At 37.9% G+C, this 14,277-nt stretch overlaps 1 protein-coding gene across 12 annotated transcripts in view; it reads right to left on the bottom strand.

The window, feature by feature from the left end:
- The window catches only part of IMMT (inner membrane mitochondrial protein), a 39,955-nt gene that overhangs the window by 23,566 nt on the left and 2,112 nt on the right, over positions 1-14,277 (bottom strand). For 4 of the 12 annotated variants that reach the window (XM_053924103.1, XM_024558517.3, XM_053924101.1 and 1 more), the window contains exons 2-5: positions 7,742-7,815; positions 6,845-7,034; positions 2,651-2,762; positions 224-328 (exon numbers count right to left, since the gene is read on the bottom strand). In XM_053924103.1, coding sequence (XP_053780078.1) covers positions 224-328; positions 2,651-2,762; positions 6,845-7,034; positions 7,742-7,815 — 481 coding nt within the window. Of the gene's footprint in view, positions 1-223; positions 362-2,650; positions 2,763-6,844; positions 7,035-7,741; positions 7,816-14,277 lie in introns of all 12 variants that reach the window. The other 8 variants (XM_024558518.3, XM_071221527.1, XM_045193792.2 and 5 more) reach the window with 3 other exon arrangements.

Here is a 14,277-nt window from a genome sequence, read left to right as displayed (position 1 = left end):
ATCACTTAATGACTCCAACACGAAGAAATAAGGGCTCAGTTCTTAAATCTCTTGTTTTCAAAGATTTATTCAGATCTTGAAATTGTAAAAATTACCTAAACAAGTCTACAGACTTCAACTCAGTATAAACATTACTCACATAGTGTCTATGGATTGTCTAGGCATTAAATAGTTCTGATGAGTGTATCATTTATAAAACCACAAATATAAATAATTAAACTACCTGAAGTTGCAGACTTGAGTTTTCCTTCACCAGTTTGAGGGTGATCAGTTTTTATAGATTCCTCATGCTGAAGCGCAGGGGCTGGGACCGACAGTGTATCACCTGCTGCAGAAATAATTTGAGCTGCCTCTGTAGGTGCTATAAACATGTTACTAATCGTATTTATAGTTTCCTAGATTAAGAGAGAAACACGCATGAATCTACTACTACAATCACCAATGTCATGTCTGGTTCCTTAAAGACACAAATGCATGTGCTGCCACTATTCAAACACACAGAGGGACAGGGAACTGTCCACCACATAACAAGCCCACACAAGATGGACAACATCTGGGAACCACTAGAAAAGAGTCTTGTTACTAGAAAAGAGTCTTGTCAGCATCCACCGGCATTTTAACCATCATTATTCTCAGCAAGCCTTCTAGTAACAGTACTCAGTGGTACTAAACCTTAACACATGAGAAGTGGACATAAGATTTACAGAACATGGATAAATAATGGCAAAGGAAAAAAGAGCCTGTTATGAAGAAGGCAGACAAAACAAATCAACCAAAAAATCTTTTTTAAATTGAAGAGTGATAGAGATGAAACAAGAGGTGGGAGCAAGAGCGAGATGACAGTTTTGAACACAAAAAGTTCACAGTGAGGATGGTGAGTTAGTGAAGAACAGAACTAAGTTATAATTATTTCATAGACATTTTTAAAGAAAGGAAGGTTGAAAAAACTCAAGAGCTTGTAAATTATAAATAAAAGTGTGAAGAGAAAATAAATAGTTCTAGAGGTTGAATAAAAAGGGAAAGAGCAACAAAATGGAGAAAAATTCTTTCAAAACAAACTGACAGTCCCATTTTAAGAGATAAAACTGGATTATCACAAAACCTGCTCTGCCATTGGTCCCTTATATATATTCTCCACAATAGCGACCTTATTAAAATAAAAGTCAGATATCAATCCCCTCCCTGGCTCAGAACCTTCCCAAGGACTTCTCATTCCACTCAGAATATAAAGCAAAATTCTTATGATGGCCTCCTGGACTATCACAATAGGCTTTTTGCTCCACTACAGCTTTATTTGCTCCTTGCTAGAAAATGCCAAGTCTTTGCACCAGCTAATCCCTGCCTGGGATGCCTTTCCTCGCCAGCCTTTTGTAACTCTCTCTCACTTTTGTAGCTTTAGCTCAAATGAAACCTTCCAGGTGAGTCTTTCATTACTCCATTAAAATGGTAATATTCCTGCCCATATTTACCACTGACTAACATCCTATATATTTTACTTGTATATTTAATATATGATCTCCTGCCCGCCCATCATGCCACTAAGGAATAACCCCAGAGCTTGTTAGGTTTTTTTTTAAGATTTTATTTTTATTTATTTTTAGAGAGAGGGGAAGGGAAAGAGAAAGAGAGGGAGAGAAACATCAGTGTGTGGCTGCCTCTCACATACCCCCAACTGGGGACCCGGCCCGCAACCCAGGCACGTGCCCTGACTGTGAAACCAGCGACCCTCTGGTTTGCAGGCTGGCGCTCAATCCACTGAGCCACACCAGCCAGGGCTGTGCTTGGTAGTTTTTACTCTTTCGCTCATTGCTATATCCCCAGTGGCTAGAAGAACACTTGACACACAGTAGTGAATATTTGCCAAATGGAAGTCAACTGATTAACTGAGGACAGATATGACTAAGGAGAAACATAGGAAGTTTAAATGTATGACCTGGCTGGTATGGCTCAATGGACTGAGCGCCAGCCTGTGATCTAAAGGGTCACAGGTTCAATTCCCAGTCAGGGCACATGCCTGGGTTGTGGGCCATGTCCCCAGTCGGGGGTATGCGAGAGGCAACCACACACTGATGTTTCTCTCCCTCCCTTCCTCCACTCTAAAAACCTTTAAAAAACAACAACAACAAAAAACCACACAAAAAAAAGTTCAAATATATTAGTGAACAGGTTAGAGTTAACTGTTGTACACCAGGGTGGGATTACTGATACATTGTAAAGGCAAAAAAAAAATCTATGGATTTTTTTATAGACTCGATAAAACACTTGGATCACTAAGAATGAAGAGAGGAGAAAAAAACTCTTGAAAAGGAAAAAAACAAGTACAAAAAGAGACTAAATCTTAAAATCTAAGAAGGAAAAAAGCTAAGAATCAGAGGAAAAAATAAAAGAAAAAAACAAAGTCTGTTGCAGGCAAGACAATTCTTGCCGTTACCCTCACTCAGTAGCTGTTAATAACAAAGCCCAACTCCATACCCCTCTCAACCCCTAAAAGGGGGACCCAAATAAGTGAGAATAATCTTTCCCCAAGGTGGGAGCTGGGGACCAGACGAGCCCTTCATGCAGAAGGGTCACCCTCTTAACCACGGGTACAAATACATTAAAATAATTCATTTACTTATAATTTTAAAAGAATGATTCTCAACACAGGTACCTGTTGTTGAAGCTGGAGTGTCTCCCTTTTGTTTTTGGAGTTGTGAGGCAGGCTGTTTAGATTCTTTCATTACCTCTGATACACTTGAGATTTTTAGTGGACCAGCCTGAATCTTGGAAATGAAAAACATTTAACATTTTGGATATAATACTGTTTGTTTAAAAAGGTAGAATACAGTAATATGTGTTATTTCAAAAGTCAGTCTTTCAGGTTTTTAACATAAAGTTAACACTTTATAGCATAATATATTTTATTAACCATAGTAAGAGAAGAATGCAATCTAGATTACATATTAGAAGAATGCAACCCAGAAACTTCGTTCCTAAGGACTAGCCCATACTGTAGTAGTGACCAAGACTTATCTGAAGGCAACTAATGAAGTACATAAGGTATGGCTGTCCTGTTAAACACCACTGCTTTTACACATACGATATTGAGAAGGCTATTTCCATTTGCTTCCTAAATCAAATTACGGTGTCTTCTGTACATATTCAGCTAGAAACAAGTGATTTTCACAGGCTCTGGGTAAAAATGAAATAAGTTTTTTATATCTTCAATCTCCAGGATTCATGCAAATTAAAAAATATATAATCCAACTGTTTTGCCCACTTTCCTTTTCCTCAGTTACCACATGCCTTTAGTTTAAAGCACTGTTCATTAACAGGACTGCCAGAGGAGGAGCTGGAGAAATTACCAAGTAATAGCAGTATTTTCATTTACTACCTATATTATCACACTTTTTGCCAGAACTTGGCAGGCAGAGGAACTCAGATATCCCAAAGAAGACTACTCAAACAAAACAGAAATGGTCCTAAATTTGTCACAACCAGAAATTAAACATATATGCATTTCTTATTAAAATTTATTTTTTAAATCATGAAATACATGCTCACTATAACAAGCAAAATAGTATCAAGATATAGCAATGGTTTCAAATTGTCTCTGTATTGCTCCTTTCCCTTCCAGCACTGTCAGGTAGCTGTTGCTAATAGCCTGAACTCTACCCTCACCCCACGCCCACCCCAGCAGAAGCTCAGGAATATACACATACACAATTTTTCATTTCTTTAAACAAACTAAAATACGGTAATATTATACAACTTACCATGTAACTCGCTTTTTCTCATTTAACAATATATCATCAACATTTTCTTCCAGGTCAAGAAATCCTTTCTTATTGCATAATATCCTAATTTAATTGCATATCCTAATGTAGTTGCAAAACCCATAGTTTGATCAACTACTACCTATTATTGGCCACTGAAGTCGTTTCCTGCTCTGCTTTGTTAAACACCCTACACCTAACTGAAAAGCACTGTGGTGTGGTATCCGGAAGACAGTTTGCCTAAAGATGAACTGCTGGGTCAAAGGGGCTGAGTATTTTCAACAGATATTAACAGATCACTTTCACAGAAGGTTCTGGCAACTCATAATCTCACAATAAATGTTTGTATAAATAGGATCTATTTCCAGACTCGGTTGTTCTACCTCTAATTTCTAATCCTGTGTCAAAACTTTATGTTTTATTAAAGAAAGATTGTAACAAAGTCATTATCTGGAAAAGCAAGTGTCACCTGATCCCTCCCCACCCCAACACTTTTCAAAGAAATGTTCTTAGCTACATTACTTATCCTTCCACATGAACTTTAAAATCACCTTGTCTAATTCTTCAATGTCTAGAAAAATCTACTAGGATTCTTATTAGATATGTGTGTATGTATATGTGTATGTCATTTCTCTCAACTATGCACAAATTTAGTGACAAATTTAAGAGAAAGGACATTTTTAAATATTAAGTCCCATCTAAGAACACATAGCATTTGTCTCCGTTTACGCTGGTCTTATTCCATGTCCATCAAAAAGACTTTAAGATTATCTTCTCTCAATTATTTCCTGTCTATGGTATTTATACATGTTGGCACTAAGGATTCCCATAAAATAAAATGCATAGTCTCTAAAAGCAGTACAACAATACAGAATGCTGACTAAATTATAAAAAATTTTAATGAAAACACTCACTGCTATTTTAATTCAGTGGTGAGAAAACTCACTTTGGTCTGTGTAGCGAAGGATGCAGGACTGGAAGAGAACATTAGCAGGCAAAGAAAGGAAGTAATTCCAGGTAGAAGACCACCGTGGGAATAGTCGTGCAAATAGAAGGGATCTTTTTTTAGTTCTGTGCTTTAATCAGGGTGCTTGGAACAGGGCTTAGTCATAATAATCATTTGATATACATTTGTTGAATGAATGAATGAATGGAAAGCACAGGCATATTTATAAGGTAAAGTGGCATGAATCTAAGGATTTCTGTGCAGGACCACTCAGTGATAAGACTGGAGAGGAAAATAAAAGCCAGACTGCCAAGCATATCAAATGTCAACCTAAGAACTGTGACAACCACAGACTACAGAGTAAAGGAGACAATGGCCAGTTCCTAGGCTAATAGTTGCTGGCTTCACTTCCCTTTTTTGGGACCTTGAGACAATCTCTAAAGTCTCTCTAGTTTGGGGGCTTGTGAGAGGCAACGGACTGATATTTCTCTGCACATCGATGTTTCTCTCCTTCTCTTTCTCCCTTCCTTCCCCCTCTCTGAAAATGACTAAATAAGTTCTTTAAAAAAAACAAGGAATGTATAAAAGTTCCTGATAAATGAGCTCACGAAAATATAATGAAAACATGATAGCACTTACGAGATTTTCTGGCATTGACATGAGGATGGCCAAGATTATGTTAGGAGAGATCTATGTTAGAATGCGGAGACTGGGAGAAAGATGGGAAAGGCTGTGTAGGGGGAGAGGAACTAGTCCAGTGTGGAAGATAATATGGATATGAAGTGATAAAGGTCAGAAGTGATAAGGTGATAAAAGATAAGGATACTGGTAATGCAAGAAAAAGAATAAATACCAGATGAAATAAGACAGAATAAAATATAGGCAACTATAGAGATGAATTCAAGAATTCTAACCTAGCTACTGGACAGCATGGTACTATCTTTAATACAAATAAAGCAAATCAGGAAGAGCGTAAGTTTTGAGGTGGTGCAGTATGGACCTGCCAAGTTATCCAAGTGGAAATATTCAGCAGGGCAACTAAAGGACTGAGAAGAAGCCACAGCAATTATTGAGAAAGAGTAACAAGTCACCTACAAAAAATGACACTTGAGGTCACGTCAAGTGAGAACAGAACACCACTCTGAACTGTTCAGCCTGACGTCATACTCCTAGAAATGCTTCTAGCTATTTCTCCTACGTCAGGCAGCTTACAATGGACCAGGATTTTAGAATGAACCCAGAGGATTCTGCTCCCTGACTACCGGAGCTGCCAGACTGTCTCCCTCGGGCAGCATAAACAGTTAAAGTTCATATGGAAGCATAAACAATGTATAAGACTAAACAAAGACATTCTGAAAAAGCATGTTTGGGGGCTGGGGATTGTCAGAGGACACTTACTTTTCTAGACATTACCTCTGTCACAGGACTGGCCTCTAGACCACGCTAGATACTAGCAAACAAAGTCCACAGCTTCTAAGCATGAACTGCTCTCAGCCACGCCCAGCTTCACAGCATAAGGAAATACCCAATACGAATCAGCAAAAATCCGTGCTCTCTTTTGTAAATTTTTTTCAAGCAGTTGTTTGAATGAAGATATACTTAAAATTTTATTTTTTAAGCCTATTTGAGGGACAGGGGAGGGGAAGGGATAAAACTCTGAAGAATATGTACAAAGTCCAAAGGATGCCAATCAGTACTGAAGAACCAATCAGTATGCAACTGAAAATTCTCTGACTGTTTTGTGGTCTAAAAGGAACCGTAACTAATGAGAACATCTGGATTCTGTGTCATAACCATTCTACATTTATGTTTAGTTTTGGAAATCGGAGCTGGATAGCCGCAATGGTGTGGGCTGACCCAGACTCCCTCAGTCCACAGGGCAGCCAGGGCTACCTTGGTGGGAACTGGCTCTTCCATCTACCTTCACATGCCACATAATTATTTTCTATGTGGTGTGTACTAAATGGGAGCACTTAAGGGACTCCAAAGAGTTACAAATCTAACAGATTAATATTTTCAACAAACTGACAAACCCATCGGGCAAGTTGTTTTGAATTATACGTGCAAGATACTTTCAAGATGAAACAACCTGCTTTTAAAAACATTCGACAGAGTAAAGCAAAATAATATTTAAAATGCTTACCGGCTTCTTTGACAATGGAACATTATAAGGTGGGGAACCAAGAACCACTTCAAAGAGTTTGTCTGAGTAAGGTATGGTTTTCTCTACACTTTCTCGGAAATGAGAATCCCACTTGGCATACAAGATAGTGCCACCAATGCCTCCACCAACAAATAAAAGACCAGCTCCAGCAATTTTGCCAGGGGACAACCTAAGTGAAAGAAATAGGAAACACATTTATATTTCTTGGCTCTCCTAAAGCTACTCAAAGACCTCTAACCTCTATTTCAAGTTTATTAGCATAGCTGCACATTACCTTTCCCTGATTTGTACATGTCCACAATAGAAAAATGATACTTATTTATGAATAACTAAAACAATTAAATACAGTAATAGCTAAGGCAGGTAGATATGAAGCCATCTACCCTTGAACACTTAAAATTCAAGATGTTCACAATCATGAGACTTCCTCTGAACCCCAAAAGGAAGTATCATTAACTTTCAAAGCCTCTCTTCCCTTACTCACATTTCTGTAAATACAATAAAATAAACCATTTACAAAAGATAATACAAATGTCAAAGAGACCTAACAAACACTTTTGAAGTTATAGTGTGATGCGTTCTGGAGAGAAATCCATTTGCCACAGAATGGAAGATAGCATATGGGGCCGGGGCAGGGAGGGTGTCTACCTTGAGCGCCACCCAATTACCAAAGAATCAAAAGGAGTGAAATAAACTTTCACCTATAAATAAGCAAAGCTCCAAAGATATTATGATAAAGCTCCAGTGTTCATACTCCTTAAGAAAAAAGGTTTTAAGCAGCTACTCCCATATTCAAGAAAAATACACACACACACACACACACACACACACCCCTCAGCACACAAAAGCCTGTTTACAGAGAGACGAACTACGTACCCAGAACTGCCTGAAGTAGAGTATCTACGGCATGGTCGTAGCGGACGGAGGACAAACTTCCCACAGAGACAACTCTAGAAAGGAAGAAGAAAACATCACCATCTGTACAGTTAAAGGATTCTGGGAAGCTTTTAGGGTTGGACTAAAGAAGTAATACTTTTATTACAAATGTCTTCATTAAACAAAAATTAGTTTACTTTCAGAAATTATTTTAACATGAAACATTTACAGACCCTTAAAAAACAGTGACATTTCCTGCACACCAAGGCTCACATAAAATAAATTCTAAGATTAAAAAAATTTATCAGACTATAATTAATTAGTGCTTTTAAATGTTATATAAGCTAATTATTTCTTAGCTATAACTGGAATTTGCCATATGGTTTATTAATTGGCGAGAAAAAATAAAATATCCATTTTTCTTTGTAAACTTAATTTATTTTATACTGTTGTGTAATTATTTTAACTAATGTTATAAAGGCTCAAGTAAATATTTATCTCCATATAACTAGTCTATCTTTACAAAAAAGTGAATAATCAGGGCAATGCTTTGTGATGTTTTAATTACAGAAAAGCTCATAACTCAAATGTTTCTTAACTATATATATATATATATGAATCCCTTAAAACAAACAAATGTACATCTAAGTGGTACTATTTGGGGAAAGTTTTGATAAACTTCAACCATTCGTTGCTAACACTCTCAAATTTCAAATTTATGGCATTCATAAATAAAATCTTTCTTTTTACCAAGTAGAAAATCAAACTGCAACAAGTCAAGGGGAAAAAATGCTTTCTTTAGGATCCTTAATGAAGCTGCACCCAAGGAATATCAGAAATACACAAACTTCCTTTCAGAAGTGCCGTAAGTGTGAAGAAAATATATCACCTAATTAGACAGCACATGAAATGACTCTAGAATTATAGTTGCAATTTACAATCAAAATTTGCCAAATTTTGCCAAAGCCTAATGGAAACATCAAATTAACATATTAACTAATTTGGCCCTGGCTGGTGAGGCTCAGTGGATTGAGCACTGGCCTGTGAACCAAAGGGTGGCGGGTCTGATTCTCAGTCTAGGGCACATGCCTGTGTTGCAGGCCAGGTCCCCAGTAGGGGGGCACTAGAGGCAACCACACACAAATGTTTCTCCTCCTCTTTCTCCCTCCCCGACCCTCTCTGGAAATAATATATATATTAACTAATTTGGAAAAAACACAAAATAACTAAGTATTTTATAATATCAAAGCAGCTATAATTAATATTTTTAAAATATTTCAATTATTACCTACATGTAGCATTCTCAACATTTTGAACTGCATTTAACAGAAGAGTGTTTCTTTCCCTACTGTTCCATAAAGCAGGTCATATGAAGTTTTAAACAGACCTGCACCTACAGTTTCATGTCAACAACTCTATTTTGTGGAGATCAACACTAGAATTTGAGAACACCCTGTTCACATCAATATTTATGTTTAACCTGTGTCTTCATCCATCTTCTACTTTCTTTTAGCTTAACCCTATTCCCTCCCTTTGACAGAAGATATTTGATGTGACTGTACATTTATAGTTTCTAGTTATAATGTAAAATTCAAAATCAAAACTCAAAGTTTAGTTATGTACAGAGAGGACACTCCCTCATACTTCTGACCACCAGCTACTCAGAGGCAACCAATGCTACCAATTTCTTGTATATCCACAAATATTTGGTGACAGAGAATACCTGACACACCCCCTTTACACAAACAATGCCATAATATACATCCAGTTCTGTGCAACAGTTCATTCAACAATGTATGTATTTGAGATCATTCTCTATCAGCACATGAAAATCCTCCCAGTGGATTTTATGGATTCAGTACTCCACTGTATGGATGTTACTTAATCTATTTAACTAGCTCTCTTTAGATGGACATTGGGATTTTGTCTTAATTTTTGTTATAATAAGTAATTCTGCCTAGGAAACATATATCATTTTAGGTCAATTCTTAAAGTAAAATACACAATGTTGATAAAAATTGCTAAATTAACCAAACTGTCCTCTAGAAATAAGAATGTTTTCCCACAGCCTTTCCACTATACTTTCAATGTAATTTTAATCACAATTTCCCTTACTATGACTGTTCATATATCCATGATCCCTTTTTATTTCCTCTTAAATGAACTACCAGAGTATATCCTTTCACTACTTTTAAATAAGACTAATCTTTTTCATATTCTTTTCTCTAAGTGTTCTTTATATATAAAGAGAGGCTACCCACGTATCTGCTAATTGCAAATGTTTTTATCCAGTTTGTAACCTGCTTTTTATCTTTGCTTATGGTAGCTTATGCTATGCAAAAGATTACTTTCACATAGGCAAAATCATCAATCCTTCCTTTTATGCCTTCCGAGTTTTCACATATTCTTAGAAAGCCACCCTCAGATTACATAATAATTCTTCCACGGACTCTTCTACTCTCATGGATTCATTTTTTAGTATTTAAATCTTTGAACCTAGTGTAAAGTATAAGGTATGGATTCAATTTTTTTTCCCAGATATCTGTTCAGTTGTCCCTAAATCATAGAATGAATGATCCAATTTTTCCCAATTATTTGAAATGCCACCATTCAAGTGTGTGAAATTCTTTGATGCATTTAGAGTTCTATTTGTTCCACTTAGCTACTTATCCGTACACTAATATCACAATGTATTAACTACTGCATATTAGAATTAGCTTTTAATCTGGTAGGGATAGTCTTCTCTTTTAGTACTGTTCTTTGTAGAATTTTTCTGGATTTTTAGAAAAAACTTTTATTGAGTTTATTGGGTGGCATTGGTTAATAAAATTACATAGGTTTCAGGTGTACAATTCTATAACACAACCTCTGTATATCGTACTGTGTGTACACCATCTCAATACAGTATAGGCTCCTTTCATTGCCATTTATCCCTTTACCCTCTTCTACCTTTCCCTCTGGTAAGCACCATACTTTTGACCATGTCTATGAGGTTTTGTTCTTTAATTCCCTTAACTTCTTCATGCAAACCTCTTCCCCTCTGACAGCTATCAGTCTGTTCTCTGTATCTATGAGTCTGTTTCTATTTTGTTAGCTTATTTTGTTCATTAGATTCCACATATAAATAAAATCATATGATACTTGTCTTTCTCTGACTGGCAAATTTAACTTAGCATAATATTCTCTAGGTCTATCCATGTTGTTCCAAAAGGTAAAAGTTCCTTCTCTTTATGGCTGAGTAGTATTCCATTGTGTAAATGTACCACAGCTCTTTTATCCACCCATCTACTGATGGGCACTGGGGCTGCTTCCAAGTCTTGGCTATTGTAAATAACACTGCAATGAACATAGGGGTGCCTTTCTAGATTTTTATTTTTTAAAGCTGGGCTATCAAAATGCTTTCAATTAAACAACACACCTTCCATTGTAAAATGCACCCTGATTTAAGGGGGATAAAATGTGAAAAGATTTATCTTTTATAACCAAAAATGATAGCAATAAAAAGTTTCATATTTCTGTATGAGAAAAATGCAGAGATGATATCATGACTCAGATTAATAGGGTTTTATCTGAAACAGCTCGATTTTTAAAAATTATCATATTCATTAGCCCACCCTCATATTCTATGTAGCATTTAATATCCTGAATAGGGCTTTAAAAGTCAGAAAATTTAAGTTTTTCATGGTTTTATCACCCAAATAAGAGTCCTAACTTGGGACTCACTTACAGTTAGTTTTGCCTACATTTAAAAAAAAAATTAATGTCTTCTAAGTCTCTTAATTTATAGGTTTTCCCTCCAATAATTAACTTGTTAAAGAATTTGGGTTGCTTGACCTGTAGAATTCTCCAGACTGGATTTTGTTCAAGGTGCAATTTAACATGCTCCTGTCCTCTTTACTTCCTGTAAACTGCAGCTGGACCCCAGCACTTGCTCGGACTCAGGTTTACTGTATTGGACAAAGCTTTAGGTGGTGGCATGTTCTTTCATCAGGAGGCACACACCTTGGGATGTCTTCTTTTTATGATGCTACCTACCAGGTTGATGTACAATGTCTAAATCTATTAATTTACCAAAAGTTGCAGAAAGTGACCTCTAATTCATTATTTTTCATTAATTGACATTTTATAAACAGATGTTTCTCCCAATCTACAATTTGGTTGCCCAACACTACAGTTCATACAGGAAAGGCAGGATAAATGCTTGATTCTTTTTATGCTTTTATCCAGTTATCCTCTGAAAATACGAATTTCAATTTGGGTGTTTTTTTTAATATATTTATTGATTATGCTATTACAGTTGTCCCATTTCCCCCCCCTCACTCCAATCCATCCTGCCCACCACCTCCCTCCCACATTCCCCCCCTATAGTTCATGTCCATGGATCATACTTATAAGTTCTTTGGCTTCTACATTTCCTACACTATTCTTACCCTCCCCCTGTCTATTTTCTACCTATCATCTATGCTACTTATTCTCTGTACCTTTCCCCCTCTTTCCCCCTCCCACTCCCCCATTGACAACCCTCCATGTGATCTCCATCTCTATGGTTCTGTTCCTGTTCTAGTCGTTTGCCTAGTTTGCTCTCGTTTTTGTCTTAGGTGTGGTCGTTAATAACTGTGAGTTTGCTGTCATTTTTACTGTTCATATTTTTGATCTTCTTTTTCTTAGGTAAGTCCCTTTAACATTTCATATAATAAGGGCTTGGTGATGACGAACTTCTTTAACTTGACCTTATCTGAGAAGCACTTTATCTTCCCTTCCATTCTAAATGATAGCTTTGCTGGATACAGTAATCTTTGATGTAGGTCCTTGCCTTTCATGATTTGGAATACTTCTTGCCAGCCCCTTCTTGCCTGTAAGGTCTCTTTGGAGAAATCAGCTGACAGTCTTATGGGAAGTCCTTTGTAGGTAACTGTGTCCTTTTCTCTTGCTGCTTCTAAGATTCTCTCCTTCTGTTTCATCTTGGGGAATGTAATTACGATGTGCCTTGGTGTGTTCCTCCTTGGGTCCAGCTTCTTTGGGACTCTCTGAGCTTCCTGGACTTCCCAGAAGTCTATTTCCTTTGCCAGATTAGGGAAGTTCTCCTTCATTATTTGTTCAAATAAGTTTTCAATTTTTTGTTCTTCTCTTCTCCTTCTGGCACCCCTATAATTAGGATGTTGGAACATTTCAAGATGTCCTGGAGGTTCCTAAGCCTCTCCTCATTTTTCCAAATTCTTGTTTCTTCATTCTTTTCTGGTTGGATGTTTCTTTCTTCCTTCTGGTCCACACCATTGATTTGAGTCCCAGTTTCCTTCGCATCACTATTGGTTCCCTGTACATTTTCCTTTGTTTCACTTAGCATAGGCTTCATTTTTTCATCTAGTTTTCAAACAAATTCAACCAATTCTGTGAGCATCTTGATAACCAGTGTTTTGAACTGTGCATCCGATAGGTTGGCTAACTCTTCCTTGCTTAGTTGTATTTTTTCTGGAGCTTTGAAGTGTTCTGTCATTTGGGCCATTTTTTTTTTTTTTTGTCTTGGCACACCTGTTACTTTAAGGGGCAGAGCCTTAGGTGTTCACGGGGTGGGGTAACCCTGGTCCCTGCGCTGTGCCGCTGTACGCTGTACGTAGGGGAGGGGCCGAGAGGGAGCAATGGCGCCCGCTCCACTCTCTACCAGACCCCAGTCTTCATTCTGCTACCCACAATCAAACTGGGCCCCTCTGGTGCTGGTTCCCGAGTGGGTGGGCTTGTGCATGCCCTAGGCCCCTGTGGGTCTCTCCAACGACCTCTCCTGTAAGGCTGGGAGTCTCTCCTGCTGCCGCCCCATCCCCCATGGGCGTTTTCAATCAGAGGTTTGAGGCTTTATTTGCCCGAGCTGGAGCCCTGGGTTGCGCGGTCTGCTTTGCTCCCCGCCGTTTGTCCGGTTTATCTGTGTGCGAATGTGGGGCCGCCGGGTGTTACCCGCCGCTCTGCCTGCCCCGCTCTCCGCCACTCTGAGTCCGGCCCTCTCAGTTTATCTGCGTGAATGTGGGGCCGCAGGGTCTGCCAGTGGTCAGACTGCCTGCCCCGTTCGTTCCACACTCCTCCAGTCTCAGTCCCGCCACGGCCACGCGAGTCCTCTCCACCCAGGCTGCCTGTCTCCGCCCCTCCTACGGGTCTGGATGAATGCTTGTTTTTTTATTTCCTTGGTGTCGGACTTCCTTGCCATTCGATTTTCTGTCAGTTCTGGTTGTGCGAGGAGGCGCAGTGTGTCTACCTACGCTGCCATCTTGGTTCTCTTAATATGAACTCTTAATCTCTTTTCTTCTAATTTCCTTATAAGGAACCCAATAAGTGAAAAATATTTTGGTCCATCAATAGGTGAGTGGATAAAACAACTATGGGACTTTTACAGAATGGAATTCTACTCAGCAGTAAAAAAGAAGAAAATTTTACCCTTTGCAACAGTATGGATGAACCTGGAGAACATTATATGCTAAGTGAAATAAGGCAGTCAGAGAAAGAAAATACCATACGGTTTCACTTATATGTGGAACCTAACAAAAAATATT

This window comes from Desmodus rotundus, chromosome 5 (genome assembly GCF_022682495.2).
Source record: "Desmodus rotundus isolate HL8 chromosome 5, HLdesRot8A.1, whole genome shotgun sequence".
NCBI classification, from domain to species: domain Eukaryota; kingdom Metazoa; phylum Chordata; class Mammalia; order Chiroptera; family Phyllostomidae; genus Desmodus; species Desmodus rotundus.
The sequence above is the reverse complement of the archived record's forward strand: the minus strand, read 5'-3'. Positions and strand labels throughout refer to the sequence as shown.